The sequence below is a fragment of the Canis aureus genome, chromosome 34 (assembly GCF_053574225.1).
Source record: "Canis aureus isolate CA01 chromosome 34, VMU_Caureus_v.1.0, whole genome shotgun sequence".
Lineage (NCBI taxonomy): Eukaryota > Metazoa > Chordata > Mammalia > Carnivora > Canidae > Canis > Canis aureus.
In genome coordinates this window covers 16141629-16166974 of record NC_135644.1, presented here as the reverse complement: position 1 = coordinate 16166974, position 25346 = coordinate 16141629, and the positions used below count along the sequence as shown (strand labels likewise).

Genomic DNA, 25346 nt, shown 5'->3' with positions numbered 1-25346 from the left:
AAAATCATGGTAATATTTTCTCTTGAGTCTTCTGCATTTTGAGTTTAAGTGAACTCTGCCTATTTAAAAACTACTCTGATTAAATTAATTTTGGAAACATAATGTGTTGCTTTTTTGATATTTAGTGGGATATTGATTTTTGTTGATTGGCAGGTGATCATCCTTTTGGCTAATTAGTCAAGGGTAGAGAGGGTCACCTGATTAAAGAGTACACTTGTAGAGTCAGGGCTGTTTTTGTAGTTTAGAATCAGGACATGGGGGATCCCTGGGTGGCTCGGCGGTTTAGTGCCTGCCTTTGGCCCAGGGCGCGATCCTGGAGTCCCGGGATCCAGTCCCGTGTTGGGCTCCCAGCATGGAGCCTGCTTTTCCCTCCTCCCATGTCTCTGCCTCTCTCTCTCTCTCTCTCTCTCTCTCTCTCTCTCATAAATAAATAAATAAATAAATAAATAAATAAATAAATCTTAAAATAAAATAAAGAAGTATTGGAATAGTTTTAATGACATACCCAGTTTCATAGAGAATCCAGGGGTGTACTGTTAACAGATTTTAAGGAATTGAAGTTTACATGTATGAAAAAAATGCAGTCACAATTATTAAAAAGTATTCTTTCCAATGTAATTTTTTCAGTGACCGATGGAACTAATTTTTAAATTTTTTCCCAGAATACATGTGATACTGAAAAGTCTTATGAAGTGTTACTGAGCTTTGTGATAAGTGAACTATCTAAAGGAAAGTTATACCATGAAGAAGGAACTCAGGAATCTGCAATGGTATGTTCCAGATATAGTAATTTGTTAAAAATTTAGGTATTATTGCCATTATGAATATAATTTTTAAGCTATATCTATTATAGAATGAATTGTTGAGATTCTCTTTTTTTAACTTTAGGTTAGCCCTATTTCTTGGTCTCCTGAATCCATGGAAAAATACTTACAGGACTTCTGCTTACCTTTCCTCAGAATCACCAGCCTTCTTCAGCATCATCTTTTTGGGGAAGATTTACCTAGCTGCCAGGTATAATTTGTGGTAGAGAATAGGAAGTCTTGGTTTACAGTTAATTTTTTGAAATATACTGACAAATAGTAAAATATTTATATGTATACAGAACTGTCATGCAGGTATATGTTAGTCCAACTCAAAGGAATAAACATTTAGAACATTTACTATTGTTTTTTTGTATTTGCTAGCATCTACTTACATTTATGATATTACTAATATTTAATATTTGAGCATTTTTGTATGAGATCAATGCTATTAAATGCCCAGTACTTGAACAAGATCAGTTTTCATACTGATATATTTATCATTATTTTTATCATATTGATATATTAATCACTGATCATTATCTGCTTTTACTATCCTATTAAAAGTTATGTTGTCAGAAAGCTGGTTATCTGAAGACATGATGGCATTTATATAATTTTGGGACAGGAAAATGTTCAGTTTGTAAACAAGTTACGTTAAAAATTTGGATGTATGAATTATCACTGGTTTAATCTATTTCATAAAACTAAGTTGATGTGAGTAGGCAAGAAAGTGACAGAGTAGAAAACCAGAAGGTAAGTAAACCAAACTGCTCATAGGATTATAATCCTGACATTATCTGTCATCTGTTTCCAGGGAATTCGATAAGGGAATTAAGACATTTATCATATATATGGTCTTCAAAGCCTGCAGTATATCACAATTAAGCAGTTGATTGTTCTTTTTTTAAGTAATTGATCATTACATTAAATAGTTTAGATTCTTTGGTGTTTTTTTTTTTCAAGTGATTCAAGATAAACTCTGTACATTTGTCCTCAAACATTTAAAGTTTATGGATATTGAATAAATTTTAAATGTTCATCCACTAGATATTTTCTTTCATAGTTATTTATTTTAAAATTTCACCTTAAAAGTATTTCCTCTGACATAAAGTAGTTTCCCTTATCTGCAGGGGATATGTTTTAAAACCCTCAGTGGATGCCTAAAACTAGTGCTTGTATTGAACTCTGTATATACTAGGTTTTTTTCCTATGGAAAAAGGATACCTATGATAAAGTTTAATTTATAATTAGACAGAGTAAGAGATTAACAATAATAATGGAATATTTATAACAATATGTTATAAAAGTTATATGAATACAGTCTGTTAAAATATCTTACTGTATTGTACTCACCCTTCCTGTGATATGAGATGATAAAATTCCTACATGATGAAATGAAATGAACGATATGTAGGCATTGTGATAGACTACTGTTGACCTTGTGATTATATGTCAGAAGATGAATCATATATTTCTAAACCACAGTTGACCACCAGTAAATGAAACCACACAAGGTGAAACTGTGATAAGGTGGGGGACTACTGTATGAGCATCCTCAAGCATGGATATTAATAGAAAAAAACCTATTTCATTCATCAGCTTTTTTCCCTTCACATTTAAAGGCCATAGGCTGTGGTTCTTTGTATACTTATTACCTTATGGTTTATTTTATCATTTGTTTTTACTGGAAGGTATTTTTCTTCCATGAGTTGGAAATTATCTGGAAGCAGAAGCTCTTGACCTCGGCATTGAAAGCTGGTTGGGGTTGGCTGTACAGTGATGCTTGTGATAGAGCACCAGGCATATGCATAGGACAGGGAAGAAATGATTCAATTAGCACAGAAAGGAACAATGCTACATAGTGTTAGAAATACATTGTGGAGGGATCCCTGGGTGACGCAGCAGGTTAGCTCCTGCCTTTGGCCCAGGGTGCGATCCTGGAGACCCGGGATCGAATCCCACATCGGGCTCTCGTTGCATGGAGCCTGCTTCTCCCTCTGCCTGTGTCTCTGCCTCTCTCTCTCTCTCTCTCTCTCTCTCTGTGACTATCATTAATAAATAAAAATTTTTAAAAAATGTTTAAAAAAGAAATACATTGTGGTGAAGTTGTAATGGATCTTGAATTTCACATGAAGGAATTTGGACCATTGAAAGATTTGAGACAAAAATGTAACATGATTCAAATTTTATTTTAGGATAAAATCTCATTCTAATAATATAAGATTTGGGGGTGTGAGGAATGGAAGAATTGGGAACAGAAAAGCTAGTTGGGGAATGACATAGTATAGAAATAGAAGAGGATAGGAAGATATTAAAGATTTCATAGATGGAATAGTCAAGATTTTAGTTGAACATGTGGGAGTCAAGGGAGAAGAGTCATACTGTATGTGGGTTTTGGACCTGGGACACTTGAACCTTTCTGATACAATTAATAGAAGGAGGAAATGTGAAGTAAGTTTGTGGGGCCCGAATGAAAGTACTTTGCATATATTCAAGTTGAGGGATTGGTTGGATGTGGATATATTCAACTGAAGCGAGAAAAGTTAAGTTACAACTTTAGATAGAAATTTGGTCTCTTTTTGTTTAGATTTCTGTCATTTATGTAATCTCACTTGCAGATTTCACTTTTTTTTTTCACTTTTTTTTTTAATGATTTTATTTACTTATTCATGAGAGACACAGAGAGAGAGAAAGAGAGAGAGAGAGAGAGAGAGAGAGAGGCAGAGACACAGGCTGAGGGAGAAGCAGGCTCCATGAAGGGAGCCCAATGTGGGACTTGATCCCAGATCTCCAGGATCCAGGATCTTCAGCCCTGGGCTGAAGGCAGCACTAAACCGCTGAGCCACCCGGGCTGCCCCACGTTTTTTTTCTTTTTTTTCCTTTTTTTTTTTTTTTGTCATTTTCACTTAGAATAATTTTTCTGGTTAGCTATATGTGAACATTTATTTTCATAAATAATTATATAATCAATTTGTAAATTTTCTTCCAAAATACTCCAGGATATTAGATGAGAATTGCCTTGAACATGTAGTTTTAAAAACATTTAACATAGTTTATATATAAAGTCCATTCATTCAGTTCTCTTTTAATACTTTTCATAGAATTGTAAAATTGTCACTTTAAATTCTAGAGCATTGTATATAAAGAGAATCCTAGGTTTCTACGCTTTATGGTTTTAGTTTCTATCTAAATGATGCCTTCTTTCGGTGACACACTGATTGCTCCTTCCTGGTACGGAATAATACTATTGATTTTTAGTGTGTTCTTGTGACTGGCTACTTGCTGATTTCTCTTATTAGTTCTAATAATTTGTCTATTGATTCTTTTAGCTGTTTTATGTAATTATGACCATGTCATCTGAAAATAAGGAGAAAATTGTCCTTTTCCTTCACATCTTTATTTTTGTCTTGTTGTCTTAATACATGTCCATTTAGGATTCTGAGCAATGGAAATAACAGGCAGCATCCTTTTTTATTCTGCTGCATCCCAAAGAGAATTCTAAAATGTCCTGTGCATGTCTTTTTGTTTGTTTTTAGTTAAAAATTATATTTTCTGGGATCCCTGGGTGGCTCAGCGGTTTAGCGCCTGGAGGCGCAATCCTGGAGTCCCGGGGCGCAATCCTGGAGTCCCGGGATCGAGTCCCACGTCGGGCTCCCAGCATGGAGCCTGCTTCTCCCTCTGCCTGTGTCTCTGCCTCTCTCTCTCTCTCTCTCTCTCTCTGTCTATCATAAATAAATAAATAAATAAATCTTTAAAAAAATAAAAATAAAAATAAAATTATATTTTCTAATATGTTGCTAAAATGGTGAAATCCAATTGGAAGTTTTGAACATTAATCATCCACATTTACCACATTGCTAATAGTTTGAGTGGTTATTTCTAAAAGCCAGGAGACTCTTGAGCTTAACAATAAATTTTTCAGGATTTTTAGACATTCCGGTAAGCATTACTGCTCATGAGGAGTGGTGCCCAGTACATGTCCCGACACAACATTTTGCTCTTCACAGTGATCTGTTAGACTTTCCTAATTTAGTTAAATGTCTTAATCTGACACTGTTTCTACTACCATAATAGGGCTGCTTATAGTGACCTGTATGGTTCTGTTACATTTTCTCCTATTTAAATGCATCTTCTTTTATTTATCCTTTAACTCTGGAATTCTTATACAGGGACTTCAGGAATTTTTGAATTCCATGGCATTGTTTGTAAAATGTTTGTGTATGTGTAGTTTTCTTGGAAGAAAATGATTATCAGACTCTTACAGGAGACCGTGATTATCACCTGCCCTAATTTGAAAACTAGTGCTCTGATATATCTCCTTTAATCCTTTTTTCTTTCTTCTATTTAATTCTTTTTGCTTTCTTCTGTCAACAATAGTTTTGCCATAAATAATTACAATGATTGCTAGCATTTATTGTATATTGACACATGCTAAGCACTGATTTAAGTGCATTGCATTTAAATTCATTTAAGTTGGGATCCCTGGGTGGCTCAGCGGTTTGGCACCTGCCTTTGGCCCAGGGCGCGATCCTGGAGTCCCAGGATCGAGTCCCACGTCGGGCTCCCATGTCGGGCTCCCGGCATGGAGCCTGCTTCTCCCTCCTCCTGTATCTCTGTACCTCTCTGTCTCTCTCTATGTCTATCATAAATAAATAAATAAATCTTAAAAAAAAATAAATTCATTTAAGTTTCCCAGCAACTATGAAATAGCTGTTATAATCCTCACTTTGCAGACAAGGAAACAGACACAGAGAGTGAGTAAGTTGCTCAGGATTCACAGCTAGTATTTAAAGCAGCCAGGATTTGAACACATTTAGTCTGGATGCCAAATCCGCACTGTTAACATCTGAGCTGTGCTGCTGCTTGCAACACAAAGCATTTTTTGAGGAATACAGGTAATTTTCTTCTACTATTAAGTCTGTAAAAACCACTAAAATATTGCATGTTATATTCTATTTCAATCTCATGTAATTATGACTGTACTCCACCTATAGATGTCTCTTATAGTACAATAATAGGGTAATCAATTTACTGATAGCTGAATAGACATACTGAAATGGCAAAAAAAATTAAAACATCTCAAATATCGATCAATGGGAACTTGGTTAAGTAAATTGTAGTTTATTCATACAATGGAATATTCTACAGAAAAGAAAAGGTTTTCTATGTACTAATGTGGAAAAATCTCAAAGATATATTAAGTAACCAAAGGCAAGGCATGCTTGTATTAAATGGCAGATAGGGGAGAGAGAGTGGTATTTATATTTGCTTATGTATATAATCCCCATCACCTCTTTGACTCATCCCCCTCATCTACCTACCCTCTGGTAACCATCAGTTTGTTGTCCTTTTTAAGAGTCTGTTTCTTAGTTTGCCTCTTTTCTCCCCACTATGACCCCTTGTTTTGTTTCTTAAATTCCACATATGAGTGAAATCATGTGGTATTTGTCTTTCTCTGACTGACTTATTTCACTTAGCATAATACTCTCTAGCTCCACCCATGGCCTTGCACATGGCAAGGTTTCATTCTTTTTATGGCTGAGTAATATTCCATTACACACACACACACACACACACACACACACAGACCACATCTTCTTTACCATTCATCAGTCATTGGACACTTGGGCTGTTTCCATAATTTGGCTATTGTAGATAATGTTGCTATAGACATCAGGGTGTATGTATCCCCTTGAATCAATATTTTCATATTTTTTAGGTAAATACTTAGTAGTATAATTGCTGGATCATAGCGTAGTTCTCTTTTTAACTTTTTGAAGAATGTCATACTGTTTTCCAGAGCAGCTTTACCAGTTTGCATTCCTACCAGCAGTACAAGAGGGTTCCCCTTTCTCCAAATCCTTGCCAATACTTGCTGTTTGTTTCTTTCTTTTTTAAGTTTTTATTTATTTAGTTGACATAAGAAGAAAGTATAAGCAGGGGGAGCAGCAGAGGGAGAGGAAGAAGCATGTTCTCTGCTGAGCAGGGAGCCCGATTTGGAGCTTGATCCCAGGACCCCTGGGATCATGACTTGAGCCAAATGCAGACACTCAACTGACTGAGCCACCCAGACACCCTGCCAATACCTGTTGTTTCTTGTGTTGTTGATTTCAGCCATTCTGACAGGTGTGAGGTGATATCTCATTCTGACAGGTGTGAGGTGATATCTCATTCTCAAACTTGTATTTCCCTGATGATGAGTGATGTTGAGCGTCGTTTTGTGTGTCTGTTGGTCATCTGGGTGTGTTTTTTGGGAAAATACCAATCCATGTCTTCTGCCAATTTTTTAATTGGACTGTTTGTTTTTTAGGTGTTGAGTTGTATAAATTCTTTATAGATTTTGGATTTAGACCCTTTATCAGATAGGTCATTTGCAAATCTTCTCCCTTTATGTAGATTGCCTTTTTTGTTTTGTTGATTATTTTCTTTGCTGTGCAGGAGATTTATATTGATGAAGTGTCCCAATAGTTTATTTTTGCTTTTGTTTCCCTTGTCTTGGGAGATATAGCTAGGAAGAAGTTGCTGTTGTTGATGTCAGAGAAATTACTGCCTATGTTATCCTCTAGGATTTTTATGGTTTTGGCTCTTACATTTAACTCTTTAATATGTTTTTAATTTGTTTTTGTGTGAGAAAATGGTCTAATACTTTTGCATATTGCTGTCCAATCTTCCCAACACCATTTGTTGAAGAGACTGTCTTTTTCCTATTGGATATTCTTTCCAGCTTTGTTAAAGATTAATTGACCATAAAGTTGTGGGTTCATTTCTAGGTTTTCTATTCTGTTCTATTGATCTATGTGTCTATTTTTGTGCCAGTACCACACTGTTTTGATCATGACAGTTTTATAATATAACCTGAAGTCCGGAATTGTGACAGCTCTAGTTTTGCTTTTCTTTTTCAAGGTTGCTTTGGCTATTTGGGTTTTTTTGTGGTTCCATACAAATTTTAGGATCGATTGTCCTACTTCTGTGAAAGATACTGTTGGTATTTTGATAGAGATTGTATTAAATGTGTAGATTGCTTTAGGTGGTATAGACATTTTAACAATATTTATTCTTCCAATGCATGAGCATGGAATGTCTATTTCTTTGTGTCATTTTCTATAAAAGAAATTACTGTTTTACCCCTTTCCCTAGACACTTAGTCATCATCAACTGCTATCAGTTTCCTCTGCATTATTCCAGACACGTTTTATACATCTACCAAAAAATATGTGTGTAGAGGTGTGTGTTTTTTCTTTAGTCCTCTTTTTACATATTCTGCAGCTTGCATTTTTTCACTTAAGAGTGTATCTTAGAGATAATTTCATATTCAACGTATGAAGACCTTCCTCATTTTGTTTTACAGATTCAGAATATTTCATTGTATGATGCACCAGGATGTATTTAATCAGTCCTCTATTAGTAAACATTTAGGTTATTTCTAATTCTTTGCTATTTATAAATGATACAACAATGAATCATAGTACATGCAAATTATTTTGCATGTTTTCAATTGTATTGGTAGAATAAATTCTTTGAAGTGGTTTGCTATTTCAGCTTTTACATACATTTGTAGTTCTGATGGTTATTACCAAACTGCCCTTCACTGAAATTGTATCAGTTACATTAATAATAATATATGAGTTTCCTTAATCATGTTTTCAGACTATTTGATCTTTGCCTCTAGATCTTTTGTCTGAGTAAAATATATCTCAATGTAGTTTTAATTAGCATTTCTCCTAAGCTTGAGCATTTTCATATTAGGAGCCACTTTATTTCTTTTACTATAACTTACTTGTTACATAATTCTTATTTTGAAAATGAAACTAGAAAATGAAAACAAGTAAAAAGATAATTTACTCTTTGATCTTGAAAAAAAAGTATCTCATGACTTTTCCTTGTTTACAATAATCTGCCACTCTATTTTATCTAAATCAAGTGAGAAACTTTTATTTTGTTCTTCTTTCATAAATTTTTCCTTAGCTATGGTTTCTCTCATTTTAGTGACCCACATTTGGGCTCAACATCTGCTGTATAAAGATAAGCCAAGTAATCCTGAAATAGTCTATGAATCCCAGGAGAAAAAAATGCATTTATGTAGATCTTTGTTAATTTTTATTCATTGTTGGATTTCCTATCATAAAGTTGAAAAATATTGCTATTTTTCTACCATTGGTACTCCTTTTTTCTCAGATTATTTTTGTGCCTTACATAGAAATAAATGCCCTCTCTCAATACAGCAGAAGATATAACATTTAAAAATATATGTGCATAAAACCCCAAATTGCATAAATAGAAATTGACAGAATTGAAAGAATAGACAAATCAACAGTTATAGCTGGAGACATCAGTGTTCTTTCTTACTAGTCACTAATAAGGAGACACAGTATAAATGAAACCTGAACAATACTATCAGTCAAGGTGGTGTCATTAACATCTGTAGAATACTTAACCAGACAATAGCAGAATGCATATTTTTTTTACAAGCACATTGAATGTTCATGAGAATATATCATATACCAAGCCGTAATACAAGTATCAATAAATTTATAAGAGTTGAAATCATAAAACATATTTTCTGACCACATAAAAATTAAATTAAAATCAATAATAAAAAATATGGAAATTCCCAAATGTGTGGGAATTAGGCAACATACTTTTGAATAAGTTATATATCGAAGCAGAAATTCTGAGGAAATTAGAAAATACTTAAACTGAGTGAAAATGAAAACAGCATAGCAAAAAAGTGGAATGCCACTAAATTCTTGAAGAGATATAGCTTCAAGTGCTTATATTTAAAAGAAGAAAGTTCTCAAGTCATTCATTTAAATTCCTACTTTATGAAGCTAGAAATAGGGCAAGTTGGACCAAAGCAAGTAAAAGAAAGGAAATTTTAAAATCAGAACAGAAGTCAATGAAGTAGTTATGTAGAATAGAGAAAATCAACATCTGGTTGATTTTGCAAAGATCAGTAAAATAGGTAAACCTAAACATTAGGAGCTCAGCTGAACTGGAAGAGAGCTGAGTTACTAGGTGTAGGTGTCAGAGTAGCTGATTAAAGCAACAAGCCAAAAGTGAGAGAGTTGAGTCTCTAATCACTTACTGTCATGGTATAAGTAAGAGGCTAAAACCAGGGAAGATGCCAGTTCCTCCTGTTCCATCTACCCTCGTGGAATGAAATGGCACACCAACTGAGGATCAAGTGGATCAGCACAGATGTGGGGAGATGTTAAAGGAGCCCCCAAATAAAAGGCTTTGGTAGTTTATGGGCTCTGAGGAAGAAAAAGGTCAGGGGAAGGGATAAAAGTAGAAGAAACTCCTTCCCAAGGCTTCAGATAAAGAAGCCTAGGAATAAAGGTACCAGAGCTAGGAATGTAAATATGTGAAATAATGTGACTGGGGGAGGTGGTCCTGAGACCCTAACTATAAATTCCTTCAGAGACTTCAATGCATTGGTTATGTATTGAGTCTGATGTAGGGAGGGCAGTTTCAACCCACAAAGCCTGTGAAGTAAAAACTTCGTAAATTGTCTATAGTTAGGCCTGAAAAAAATCACACAGATTTTTAACCAGGAGCCAGACTCCTCACTAGATGGATAAGAAAAAAAGAGAGAAGGTACAAATTATCAATATCAGGAATGAAGGAGAAAAATCCCTACAGAACCATAAGAGAATATTATGAATAACATTTGCCAACAAATTTGATCATGTAGATGAAATGGACAAATTTCATGAAAAATGAAAATTTACTAAAACTGCCTCAAGAAGAAATAGAAAATCTTGGCTAGATCTGTATCAAGTAAGAAAGTTTAATTAGCTTATTAAGCTTCTTTGATTATTATTCTTCCAAAAAGAGAAGTCAACAACTTTATACCAACAAAGATAACATCATGGTGAATTCTGTGAATATTTAAGGAAGAAATTGTATCCATACATACAAACCTTCAGAAAACAGAGAAAGAAGGAACAATCCAAACTTTATTAGGCCAATTTTATCCTGATACTCAAACCAGGAATCATGAGAAAACTACCAACCCAGATCTTCCATGAACATAGAAGCAAAAGCTTTAAAAATATATTACCAATAGAAAAGGATAATACGGGCAGCCTGGGTGGCTCAGCGGTTTAGCGCCACCTTGGGCCCAGGGTGTGATCCTGGAGACCTGGGATCAAGTCCCACGTCAGGTTCCCTGCATGGAGCCTGCTTCTCCCTCTGCCTGTGTCTCTGCCTCTATCTCTCTCTCTGTGTCTCTCGTGAATAAATAAATAAAATCTTAAAAAAAAAAAGAAAGAAAGAAAAGGATAATACACCATAGCCAAATGGATTTATCCTAGGAGTGTATAATTGGTTCAGCAACAAAAATATTGTTAATTTAATTCACATTATTATAATAAAGTTGATTTTTTAAAAGCATATGATCATCTCAGTAGTCAAAAAATGTTTGACAAAATTCAACACCTGATCTTGGTAAAAACACTAAAAAAACAAGGAAAAGAAAAGAATTTTTTCAACCTGATAAAGGGCATGCATGGAAAAAACTATAGCTAACATCATAATACTGAAGGATAGAAAGCTTGCCCTCTAAGATCAGGAACAAGACAAGGATGGCTGCCCTTATCGCTTTTTAACATTGAATTAGAAGCTCTAGAAAGAGCAGTTAGGCAAGAAAAAGGAATAAACAGCATCTAGATTGGAAAAGAAGAGGTAAAATAATGTCTATTTGCAAATGAGATGATCTTATATGTGGAAAATTAGAAGGGATCTCCAAAAAATTATTAGAGCTAATAAGTTCAGGAAGTTTGTAGCATATATGATCTATGTACAAAAAAAGTCTATTTTATTTCTTTGTACTAGTGATGAGCAATCTGAAAATAAAATTTTTAAAAATTCCATTTAGAATAGGGTGATGAAAATATTCTGGAATTAGTTTGTGATGGTTGCACAATTTTGTGATATACTAAATTATACATGTTTAAGTTAATTTTATAGTATACAAAAAAATCTCAATTTAAAAATATATTAAAAAATAATATATATATTGAAAAAGGCTTATATCCAGAATATATCAAGATTATAATTCAATAAGAAAACAAAAAACATGAAGTGAGCATAAAATTTGAACAAGCACTTCTCTTATAAGAATATATATAAATGACCCACAAGTACATGAAAATGTGTTCACCATCATTGTTGATTAGAAGAGTACAAATTAATGTCACGGTTATTGATGAGAATTTGGGGTACCTGGAACTCTGAGTCATTGCTGGTAATAATGCAAAATGGTATAGTCAAATTTGAAAAACGTTTGGCAATTTCTTTAAAAAGCGGAGCATGCACTTACTATACAACCCAACGATTCTACTTCTAGGTATCTACCAAAAGAAATGAGAACATATGTTCACATGAAGACTTTTACATAAATGTTTAAAACAGTTTAATTTGTGGTCGTAAAAAGTGTAAACCCAGAATTCATCAGCAAGTGAATATGTGAACAAATGTTGGTATATCCATACACTGGAATACTACTCAGCAGTAAAAAGGAATGGACTGCTGATACAATAACATGAATGAATCTCAAAATATTATGCTAAGTAAAAGCAGGCCAGGCACAAATATAGATATAAATATACACACACATACACACATATACTGTTTGATTCTATTAATATGAAAGCTTTTAAAAATCCAAAACTATAATGACGCAGGATTAGTGATTGCTTGGGGCTGGAATTGATTGCATATAGGCACAAGCAAAATTTTGGGAGGGCATGGAATAGTTCTAAAGTTTTATTGTAGTAGTAGTTACCTGACTATACATTTGCTGAAATTAATTGAACTACACTTAAAAGTATGTGAATTTTATGGTATATATACTGCATCTCAGTAAAGTTGCTTTTTAAAAAGCCTTCTTTATGTAGCTGTATAAGTAGGAGATGTATAACCTTATTTCTAAGATTATAAAAATTTACATTTTTTTCAGCCTGCATATTATTTTTTTTCTCTTTGTAGCACCATTTAGAATTTTGTACTTAATCTACATAATTAGTTCAGTTTTACAAACAGATGTTTTTAGAATGTCTATAATGTGTGAAGAACTGGGAGGACAGAGCCCTTACCCCCAGGGACTACTCGTACAGTCTTACAATAAATGCTAATTTATTTTTAAATTAATTAATAGAAAATATAAACACAAGTAGAGAAGTGTTTACAAAGTATGGAGGGATTAACTTTATCTGAATGGAGCGGAGTGATCTAAGGTGCTATTAGGTTTGATCAGGAAAGGATTCCCTGGGGAACTGGAATTTGAAGGATGATAGGAATTGATCCAGTAGACCAGGGGAAGTAAACATATTAGCCTCCTAAATAGTCTTTTAGTTAAATAAAGAAGGGCTGGGAAGTATATTTTAGTGTTTATAAGACTAACAAACTCCTTTAAAACTCAGGAAATTAGTCCTTGGCTCACTGATTTTTTTGGTTATTTCTGTTGTTATTACTGAATAAAACTTCAGCTTAGCTGGTACTTACATCTCTCAAATTCTTAGAAAGTCCACCCTCTTTTAAAAAATGACTTTGTTTCACACTCATTAAGGGTCTAGGCAAATTGTTTTGTACTGCATCTTGTCAATTCCATGTTTTTACTGTTGTTCTTCATCCACACTGACAGCCTGTGTCTTTTTAACCAGAAGTCACTCTCCCTTTGCCACAAAAACATTTGTTCTTATAGAGTGGTTAGATTCTGTAGACTGTATTCATGAGAAATATGACAACACTATTTTAAAAATAAATATATAGAAGAAGCAGATGCTATGGCATTTAAGACTTAAAGAGAAATACTATGGGGATATTTGGATATACGGCTGGGAACCTATTCTCTCTACTTTGCCTCTTCTCTCTTTACTTTCCTTTAGTTGACTCAGGTAAGAAAATTTTCTTACTGTCCAAAAGTAATCAATGAAGATGTATTTAAATTATCTATAATGCAAAATGTTCTTTACAAAATGCCTTGAGAATTTTCTATTTCATGTCTAAAAGGAAGAAGAAGAATTTTCAGTTCTTTCCAGCTGCTTGGGACTTCTGCCAACGTTTTACCAAACAGAACATCCATTCATCAGTGCCTCCTGTCTGGATTGGCCAGTTCCAGCATTTGATATTATATCTCAGTGGTGTTTTGAGATAAATTCATTTACTGAAAGACATGCAGAACAAGGAAAGGTATGTAAAAAAGAGTAGTATTACCTACTTTGTCACAGTGGTGATATGCTAATAGGGTAAGAGAATAATGAAGAATTATAAATTTCAGGTCATCTATTCTTGGCAGCATTTATTAAACTAATTATATTGAAAAATGGTTTACTTATATAATATTTATAAGTGTAAAAGCAAAAATATTTCAGTTAACAAAGCTAAGTTATTAATCTACTTTTGGCTTGTTTTAGGTCATCAGGTTTTATTGAATGTCTTAAACAATCATAGACTTGAAAGATACAGAGGAATTTTAAGATAGACAAGGAACTTGTAACTTATTGGAAAGAGAACTGTCACATAAAAATCAAAGATTTGGGGCAGCCCGGGTGGCCCAGCGGTTTGGCGCCGCCTTTGGCCCAGGGTGTGATCCCGGAGACCCAGGATCGAGTCCCACATCCGGCTCCCTGCATGGAGCCTGCTTCTCCCTCTGCCATTCTCTCTCTCTCTCTCTCTCTCTCTCTCCTTTCTCTCTCTGTGTCTATCATGAATAAATAAAATATTTTAAAAAAAATCAAAGATTTGGAGTAGCAGATTTAAAAGGCCAGTCTTTAACTGTAAAAGTTGCGTGCCTGTGCTGCCAGCTGGGCCCGTGTAAGGTTTTATATTAGAGATGAGCGAATTGGAAAGGTAGGGTGGAGGCAGTGGGAGGTGGCTATGAATGCCATGGTTTGATGCTCAGATTTTCCTCTATAGGTAGAACTACGGTTTTTGAAAAATTGAATAATGTGATGATAGTGTTTTAGGGAGGTAATTTAGATAGCTTTTTAGTAGGTAAATTGAAGTAAGGAGAGAGGGAAGCCAGAAATTATTTACGTGGTGAAGAAAATCTGGCCTATTATTCTGATAGTAGAAATTAGACTATAACCAAGGCAAGAGACATCTGAGAAAAATATATAGGACTTGATGACCAGATGTACTTGACTTTAAGATCTGAACTCAAAGCATTAAAAGAATAATAACTAGTAGACATAGTTCTGATAGAAATCTGATCCTGCTTAAAACACCGTTGAGGGGAGCCCCCGTGGCCCAGTGATTTAGTGCTGCCTTCAGGGGTGTGATCCTGGAGACCCGGGATTGAGTCCCATGTTCAGGCTCTCTGTATGGAGCCTGCTTCTCCCTCTGCCTGTGTTTCTGCCTCTCTCTCTCTCTCTGTGTCGGTCATGAATAAATAAACAAAATCTTAAAAAAATAATAAAAAATAATAAAAAATAATAATACACCATTGATAGTGCCCCATTGCCTATGGAAGTCTTTGCATGGCATTCAGGGATTTTCACCATCTGGCTTGCCTTTCTAACCTCATCCAAACCACTCCCCTACTATCACCTTGGTCAAACCAGAGAAGAATGTTTCTTAGGTGTGCTGTATATTTTTAAACATCTATGTTATTGCTTATTGCTGTTACTTTTATCTAAAGCAATTTTCCTACCCTTCTCCTGTTGAATTAATCACTCATCAAGGCTATGATAAATGTACCTTTTCTATAAAGGTCTGGCTGATAATCCATCTTCTTTTAGTTCTAATCCGCTCCCTCTGTTGTGTGCTGTATGACAGTATTTTTGCGATGACCTATAATAGTCACCATATTTATCACTTTTTTTTTGTTTAATATGTCTGAGTGGAGGCTCCAAAAGCAAAAATTGTTCCTGACTTTTCCTTGAGTTCTTAGTTCCTAGAAAGTACCAATATAGAATAGTCAGTCACCTAATAAATATTTGTGGAATGGTTAACTGGTGGGATGATCTCATAGGTAGAAATAGAACTGGTGAAAGAAAAGCCATGTTTCAGGGAAAATGAGAATTTTAATTTTAACATCAAGAGACAATAAAAGATTAGTATTTTAGGTAGAGATGTCAGACTAGACTTAATCTTTAAGACAGTGAATAATAAAGGCAAGGTAAGCATAAATAATAAGTGTTTCTGCTTTTGTTCATTTCCGTTTTTTATTAAAATCCTTAAGGAGATCGTATCTCATTTTATACCGCTCCTTTTTTTTGAAGGAAAGACAATATCAAGACCTTAATTGAACTTTGTATGTTATGTATAAAAATCTTTTTCTATCTAGTAATTTCTTTATTTTCAGATTATAACTGGAATCTGAAGTTAGATATTGATATCTGAAAACCTATAAGGAATGACTAGGCATAAGAGATGGGTATAATTGTAGAACCAGGACAGGAGAAAGTGATGAGTGTCCTTAAAGTTTTTGTCTTCATAGGAGTCATGGGTTAAGCAATAAATACACATTAACTCATTTGATAGTGTAATAACAAGCTTACATGTTAGATGTATGATTATTGGTATGGATATTGATGGAAAATAAGAATTTATCATTTTAAAATAATTAATCGTTTTGTAAAATTGAGTGATAAGGATCTGTTTTATAGCCATACAGTAGTCATTTGTTTATTTCTACTTATGCAGAATTTTTACCAGTTATTTGAATGCACTCCCATCTGACCTGCATCCCTACTCTTGTCCCTGCTCCACTCTGTTCTATCTCTAATCCTCACTCTGACCAGGCCAACCAGATTTTCTTTACTTGGAATTTTAAATTTGAACAAGATATAAACAGTGACTGGAGCTGAATAGTCCAACAAAAATAACTTGAAAAATTGAGTTACTGCTTCTAATTTTTTGTATCAGCTAAGATTCTTTGGTCACAGACATACAGTTGGATTGCACAGACAGTTTTGGTGTGTTTTCTCTGAAGTGCTACCACTGGATAACTGCACCTGAACCACTTTCCTTTCTTCCATGTGGTGCTCAAGATTGATATTCCTGGGAGGAAGGATCCAGTTGGCATAATTTGCATCCTATGTACACCCTTGTGATGAGGCAAGATCTTGTGATAGAGCGGTCCTATCAAACCTGATGGAACCAGAAAGGAGATTATTTTCCAAAAATACTTGTAATACTGTTAATAATATAAAAGGCAGATAAGGGGGCAGCCTGGGTGGCTCAGCAGTTTAGCGCCGCCTTCAGCCTGACTTGTGATCCTGGGGTTCCGGGATTGAGTCCGGTGTTGGGCTCCCTGCGTGGAGCCTGCTTCTCCCTCTGCCTGTGCTCTGCCTCTCTCTCTCTCTGTGTCTCTCATGAATAAATAAATAAAATCTAAAAAAAAAAAAAAAAAGCAGATAAGGTTGATAGACAAATTGAAAAACATAAATAACCAACACTGTCTTCATATCTTACCTGTTAGCACATAGACATTCTTTATGCTCATTCACAGTTTCACTTCTTCCCCTGTTCAAAATGATGTAACCATTCCATTCATAATCACAAATGCATCTACCACTTTCCCAAGTACGCAACCTGAAGTCACACCCAACAGTTAGATTACCAGACCTCTCTGAATTCAGAGGCTCTGAGAGATGTCCATTCTTTCTGTGATTTGTTGTATTTACACCCTGGTGGCCTGGAAAATTTTAATTAGCAGCTTATCACCCTGAATTCCATAATTAAGTGAAAGAAGAAGAGAATGGAACATATTGCAAGAATAAATACCACCTAAGCCAGAACATTTACAAGTGGTCATAAAGCTGTAGCTAATATATAGTCAAATATATGACTTTCTTCTTAGACCTTCTTTGACCAGAACCTTGACAGCTTATATTTATTTGACCAAGTATGTGAACTAGACTTTATTCTGAGAAGTCTGAGCTTCTGGTGATTTGGTTCTATCTTGCTTATATTAAGGCCTAATAGTTTTGTATTAAATTTTTTCCTTTCAAGCTTTGGGACATGGCGAGTGATGGGTGGATCTCTAAGTTCAAAATATACTGCTGCTAATTGTAGAGCAATATTTCTTTTCTTCTTGATAGTTAGGGTCAGTCCCTCCAGACAATGCTATAAGCCATTCCATTCTTCTCCTAGTGATATGGGGAACCTAAAAATGGCCAGATGATGTTTAGTTTCCAATTCAGTAAAACTATTATCCTATCCTTTGCTGGAGGATAATACACAACTTTTTTAGGATGGTCCTAAAACCACAGAACAATCCAGAATAGCAGGAAACAGAAATAAAAAACTGAATTCTTAGGTGTAATCATGAGATGTGCCAAACCACTTTGCACTCCCTGGTTTCTAGGTTTCTAAACTGATGAATTTCATCTGTGAGAAAGTGATCACCCATATATACTGGTTGCTAGTTTAGACCATGTACTTCATTCTGTAGGAACATATACCTCATTTTATAGTTATTTTCTCCCAACTGGTACCATCTAAAAATTTATCAGCAAAGTAGTTCATCATTTAAAAGATCAACAGTTTTGTCAGATGTTTGAATATATGTTAGGAACAGTTAATTCCATAGACATCCACCTATTGCCTTATATCTCTCTTAACGAAGAAAATTCTTTAAGACCATGTGGTGTGAGCTACTGGGTAATTTACAACCTAATCTAGATAGAGATCAAGTTCAGTGAGGACAAACTGCTGTTCTTTCCACTAATGGAAGATTGCAATATAATCAACCCATTACAGAATATGCAATCTTTGCAGTCTGGTTTGGGCACTGAATACAGGCAAATAGCATATTGTAAGCCCATATATTGTCCTTATCCTTGCTTCTATGGCCACTTTGTCCATGAACTTATTGATAAACGCCAAGCTGACTACTTAACTACTACATCAATTTAAATAGATTATGGTTGTAGGTAATGTGAAATGATCACCACATGAGTTGCCTGATATCTATACAGTGTCTTGAGCTAATAGATTCATACTACATTTTATCTATTTTAAGTGTTAATGGAGAGGCATTTTTTTTTTATTTTTTTAATTTTTATTTATTTATGATAGGCACACAGTGAGAGAGAGAGAGAGAGAGGCAGAGACACAGGCAGAGGGAGAAGCAGGCTCCATGCACCGGGAGCCTGACGTGGGATTCGATTCCAGGTATCCAGGATCACGCCCTGGGCCAAAGGCAGGCGCCAAACCGCTGCGCCACCCAGGGATCCCTGGAGAGGCATTTAGAAAAAAAATTAGTGCTATTACCAGTATTGTACAACTGCAAATAATGAATTTAGTATATTCTACAGGGAAACTTAACTAATTTGGCATTGTTTTCATACTTGTAGCAGAAAATTTATGAAGAGTTGTAGCCTTAGCACATATGGATACAAAAGGCCTTAACAGATTGTGGTATGAGAAGATTTTACATTTTCTAAGAAGGAGATTCTAAATTATAAAATATTGAGATAAAAATAAGGGGCTATAACTATGACATTACCTTAAGAAAGGCCAGTAAAATTTTTTTATCCAAGAAAGATCAAAACTTGATTTTTAAAAGTGTTTAAAATTTTACATTAAGCAAAAAAAATAAATAAATAAATAAAAATAAAATTTTACATTAAGCATATTTAAAAACAAGTACATCTAGATATATTTCCCATGCATTCTTATTTATGTTTAGTATTTTTCTCTTAGGGTAATGACAAGTTTAAATGTTTCAGGGTGCTTAATCTGAAAACTGACATCATATTGTAATTGGAAACTACATTAAAATAGAGATTGGTAATTATTGAAGTACTATTTAAGTCATTTGTAAAATGGAAATGAGAGATTATTAAAGAAAATAAGTCACATACTTAGAGACAGATGTTTCTTCCTTATAAAGACAAAAGGCCTTTAAAATACAAGCATTTTGTGTTAGTGACTTAAGTTTATAGGACTAATGAATATTTTTGGATTTTATTTTAGGCCTTGCTTATCCAAGAGGCAAGATGGAAATTACCACACCTGCTCCAGTTGCCTGAGAATTATAACACCATTTTTCAGTACTACCATAGAAAAACCTGTAGTGTCTGCACTAAGGTTCCTAAAGATCCTGCTGTTTGCCTTGTTTGTGGTACTTTTGTGTGCCTGAAAGGACTTTGCTGCAAGCAACAAAGTTACTGTGAATGTGTATTGGTAAGCAGTAGTAAATAATATAAAATTTATGAAAACCCAAATCTACTATCACATTGAAATGTGGTATATGTAGTTAAGCCAGCTCTTCACATTAACTATTCTTTGAAGTAAATACACAGTACACAAGGATTTCATTCTTGTTCTTTTGTTCTTTTTAATCCAATAGAAGGGTTTAAAAAAACAAAAACAAAAAAAACACCCAGGGCTTTATTTAAGTGAGTAAAACTTTTCTTAAGTACAAAACTTTTCTTAAGCCATTGCATGGGTTTTTAAATGTTGGGCAATGAAACAGTAGTCAAACCTGCTATTGTGGATGCCAGCCTCTGAATCTGGTTTACGTTGGCTCTTAATTGCTTTCCTAGATAATCCTTACCCACATTCCTCCTAATGTATTATTAATCTAGTGTTAAGAATGAAATTGTAAGTTTAACTTAGATGAAATCTTATTAAAAACAAAAATTTTCAGTATTATTTATATGATATTTAACTAAGGCATTCTTGATTTTCTTATGAAGTCCATTTGATTATGAATATCATTGATGTATTTTTAATTTTTTAGCATTCTCAGAACTGTGGTGCTGGAACGGGGATTTTCCTTTTGATCAATGCATCAGTGATTATCATCATTAGAGGCCACCGCTTCTGCCTCTGGGGTTCTGTGTATTTGGATGCTCATGGAGAAGAAGATCGAGATCTTAGGTTAGATACGCATGCATATGTTTGAATGTTTATTGAAGTTTGATTAGAGGACAATGCTCCATTCCTGGCTTTGTAATTGTAATAATATTTTTTTATATTAAGAAATTCTGACAGTCATTAATTTTAAGCTCTTTTTAGTTTTTGAGATAGTTTCCACATCCACATGCTAAGGAAATATGAAATAAACCAAACCACTGTGTGAGATTTTTGCCATTAAGAATCTGTTTTTTAAAAGTATGTGTGAAATCTTCATTGGATTAAATAACTTTTAACACCTTTCTTTCCTTTTTATTTTAGGCGAGGCAAACCTCTCTACATTTGTAAGGAAAGATACAAAGTTCTTGAGCAACAGTGGATTTCTCATACTTTTGATCACATCAATAAAAGATGGGGTCCACATTACAATGGACTGTGACTCACCACCTCAGCATTGCATTATATCATTTTCATTAAGAATTTATCAACAATAAGCTTTACCTTAATTTGGAGGATTAACGCTTTTGCTGAAGGAGAAAAAGAAAACATATATTATAAAGCCTTTCCAAAATTAGGTGCTTGGTAATCACATTAATGGTATAATAAAAATTTTTTTAAATATCTGGAGAACGTAACAACAAGTTAAATCATTCTTTAGTGGTCCTTTTTTTTTTTTAAGTCCACAATTAATAAGAAGCACAACTTGTTGACAAAATCATTTAAAAATGATTCTCCCAGCAATGCATATCAGCTATTCATTGATACTTAGAGTGGGTGTGATTTATTTAAAGTTTTACTGCTTCTTTATATCTGTGTGTTTTAATTTGCATCTGCTAAACACAATGCATCCTTTCCCTCTCCCATTCTTGTGTTGATTTGAGATTTTTGCTGTATGTAATTAGAAAAAAATGTAAAACATGATTTATGTGAAATATTGTATAGTAAAAGTTGGTCTAATAGTAGGACTTTAAAATTTTTTCTTATTGTGAGGAATCTGTTAAAAGTTTAAGGCTTTGCTGAAAACTTAATTCATTCTCAGGAATTTCATAAATATTCTCCCCAGGTAAATAATTGAAATAGTTGTAAAATAAGTAGATAGCTGCTGTTAATATAATACAGTACACTTTGGGGGACATATGCGTGGTTGGGGAAGGGAGTCATTAAAAATCAAAATTTGCCATTTCAGTCGGTGAATTACTTGAGGTATTAATACACAAATAGTTTTGCTGTAAAATCAGAAGTTTTAAGAGCGTTCACATGGCAGATTTTGATTTTGTGCATGCCCACCTTTTATTACCAACCAAGTTTTTGTTTAAATGATTGAGTTGGAAATGCTTATTAGACTTACCCACAAATGAAGCTTAGTTTTGGAACTTTCCTGTCAGCTCAAGAGGTTCATCTATATTGTATTTGTGCAGCATAATCACTGCTATTTCTGCTTGGTTTCCTAAAAGGAAAAAAGAGGCTCAGTGGTGATGACCCTCACGAATGAGCCATGCATCTGCATTCTTCTTAGAAGCTGCTGCGAAAAGCAATTTATGTTTGTTGAGTTTTTTTAATCAGTAAGAATGGGAATGATTGAGCTAAAAACCCACTCTATAAATAGAGAAGGAAGATTACAGAAAAGCATGTTATATATTGCTAACAAGATTTTTCTTCCAAATGATTTAGTAATTTGATGATTATTTAATATATAGTGTTATCAAGCAATTCCTGGTACTTTGGACTTCCATGGCTTGTTATATAAAATTACATTTTTACATGTAAAATAAACTAAAAAAACATCTAATGATAAAATACAAAAATAAAGTCAGATCTATGTTCTAAAAATTATTGAATGACATGACATTACAGAATGTGAAAATGGACATTAAATGATGGCCTTGCATTAAAATAGAGCAGAACAGTACATATTCAAATGTGTTTAAAACATCAAAAAATTACCTATAGCTCTACAATAAAATACATGGAAATAGCTTGCTATTTTTATATACATTTCCAAAATATTAAGATAACTTTCTGAAAGACAAGACTGATTCTGTTTAACTAAATAGTTGTCCTTTCCAACACATTGCTACTTTTTTAAATACTGTATCATAAGTTCAGCCTGTCATATTTTTTGCATCAGTCATTCTGAATACCAGACCATTTGTAAGTGTGGTTGAAGAGCAAAATGCTAATTTAAATCTCTAGTAAATACTGTTACAGGATTCATGAACTTGAATAATTCTACAGTTTGAAACTCTGATGCTATATATACATGGTATAATGTATTCAGACTTTGATTACTACATATTTAAAATGGAATGTTTTATGATTGTGCATATGGATGTGAAGTGAAAATATTAGCCTTAACATTAAAATTTGGGTATTTGATAGTGTTTATTTTGATATTGGTGAATTAGTCACCAGTAAATTTTTAAAAAGCACTTGGTTGAAAATTGTACTTGAATTACATACATGCATGCTGCTAAACTAGAACTTTAATTTTTTTCCCCATAACTTTTATAAGTCCCATTTATAAGCCCACTTTTAAAAATAACAGGTCCAAGCTAGAGTGATGTGTGTATATTATTCAAAAAAAAATGTACTGGTGTGATATCTTGTATGAATGATCATTTAAATACAGTACATTACTGTAGAGGTTAAATCAATCTTTATAATTAAGCAGAGATTACAAAACTAGGAATAATCAACATTGTAAGATATGTTAATAAAAACCTACTGTCATTTGGTTTGTGAAAGGTCCTTAAAATGTTTAATTCTTATACATGTTTCTTTTTTTTAAAAGGTATTGACAACAATATATCTAAGTGAGCATAGCAGGAAAGTTGCTTTAAGGTGGAGTTAAATATAAAAGGTTTGCTTTCCCTTATATCTTTTATTTACAGAGGTAGTTCCTGTTTCTTCTATCCTTGTCTCAAAATGAATGCAAAGCTTTTTGCTAAGTATGTGTGTGTGTTCTTGGAAGTTGGGGAGAAGGAAATGAGCTTGCAGACCTGAGGAACACTGCTATAATCCTTGCTGCTTTCTGAAAATTCCAGTTAGACTTCAGAATTCTAAAGGACTTTATGATAATGTTTATTTTGAGTGATGTTTGATTTTATTGGAATTGACAGTGTTCATCCCTGCTCTTCTATACTGAAGCTCACCAGGCAGTTATCAGCTAGGAATCCATTTGTGTTCACAAACCTTTTTTTTTTTTCTGTTTTATGTATTTTGGTATTTATTGATTTCTGTAACTTAGATGCTTTTCTGAAGGGTTGGAGGTGACAAATAGTATGAGAGGATATATGAAGCAAGAGTCTACTATCTCCAGGATTGTAATTGCTGACTCTCAAGTTCTTATTGTTGGCTTATCTTTGTGGTCCTGTTAAACAGCAACAAAAACAAAGCACAGCATTATTTTAACCATAATTATAATCAAATCACCAAGACAAGATAAATTCCCTGGGGGTTATTTATGACATGATGGTTGGTGGGAGGGCAGAAGACTTATGCCTATCTGAGGCACATTCACAGCACATAGTTCTTTTCCTTTATGATCTGGCTGGATGAGCTGGAGTGGGCAGAAGGATGCCAACATGATCACTTCTTGATTTGTGACACTTCAAGTTCCCCTTGATAATGAAGCATATCAAATATGGAAAAGCTATTACCATCCTATGCCGTATGCCGTAATCAAATAGCAGTGGAGTGAATGTGACTCCAGCTGATGCAACAAAATGAAAAGGTGTACGGGACCTTATGTAGAGCTGCAATGTAAGATGTGGCAATAACAAAATTAATGTGGCAGAGCCCAAGAGCAAGCCAGAAAAGTAGGGTCAAGGGAAAAGGACAAGAGAAAGGAAAAACTTTAGAGCAAACTAAGAGGATACGTATCTGATTCCCTCTTACGTTGGTGCAAGATGATCTTGAGAGTGAGCAGGCCTAGCATATCTGGGGTTCTGAGTTAAGTGGTAGGATTTAGCTATATGCTAGGAGTGAATAGGCTCCTATAAGGAGAAGCACCACAGAAGTCATTGAGAGCCCAATGGTGTTAGAAGCCATAACATTTCAATGGAGCCAGTTAGAAAGGTTTTATGAATTTTTAGAGCCCCTGAGATCAGCAGTCCAGAACTTGAAGGGTAGAAATTAGACTGCTAAATTAATTCATAATTTGGGGATTCAAGAGGTGGGGGGCATCAGGTGGTAAGAGAAATAGAAGTACTGGTTGAAATAAGTGTGGGGTCAATGCTGGGTAAGTTGGATATAGGATTGGAATTCCTGATGAGGCTTAATGAGCAGATGTAGTGCAAGTTTTCAAAGTTTTCATTTGGAATTAGGACAAATTGCTTTTGTGTTGAAGCATTTTAATTCATTCAGTAAATATTTATTGAGCTCCTCTTATGAGCCAGCAGTGATGAATACTGGAAGTGCAATGAAAAGGAAACCAGATACTCCCTTCTCTCATATAGCTTTCTGTGTAACTAATGCTACAAATGGTGTGTGTGTTGAGGGGTCAGGGGGCTGGCTGGGAGGAGAATGGAATATAAGGTACTATTGAAGGGACCTCTAAATCAGACTTCAGAGGTATGAGGAGGCTTCCCGGGGATAGAGATGCCTATGCTGATTCTGAATACTATGTAGGAGATACTTGGGAGAAAGTGGAGGTGTGGGGAGTAGAGTTTCAGGCAGGTAAAGGGAATACCATTTGCAAAGACTCAGGGTTGAGAGAGAACTTGT

General features: G+C 34.3%; 1 protein-coding gene and 1 long non-coding RNA gene across 7 annotated transcripts in view; one reads left to right on the top strand and one right to left on the bottom strand.

Moving 5' to 3' along the window:
• Nucleotides 1–23365, top strand: part of UBR3 (ubiquitin protein ligase E3 component n-recognin 3) — a 225892-nt gene extending 202527 nt beyond the window's left edge. For all 6 annotated transcript variants that reach the window (XM_077883157.1, XM_077883152.1, XM_077883155.1 and 3 more), the window contains 6 exons: nt 663–770; nt 889–1014; nt 13821–14000; nt 19737–19946; nt 20506–20645; nt 20943–23365. In XM_077883157.1, the coding sequence (XP_077739283.1) occupies nt 663–770; nt 889–1014; nt 13821–14000; nt 19737–19946; nt 20506–20645; nt 20943–21060 (882 nt within the window). In that variant the 3' untranslated portion in view covers nt 21061–23365. The remainder of the gene's footprint in view (nt 1–662; nt 771–888; nt 1015–13820; nt 14001–19736; nt 19947–20505; nt 20646–20942) is intronic.
• LOC144304653 (uncharacterized) overlaps nt 13799–25346 on the bottom strand; it is a 30365-nt gene continuing 18817 nt past the window's right edge. Inside the window, exon 2 of the long non-coding RNA XR_013371579.1 lies at nt 13799–22068. This is a non-coding gene — a long non-coding RNA (uncharacterized LOC144304653). The remainder of the gene's footprint in view (nt 22069–25346) is intronic.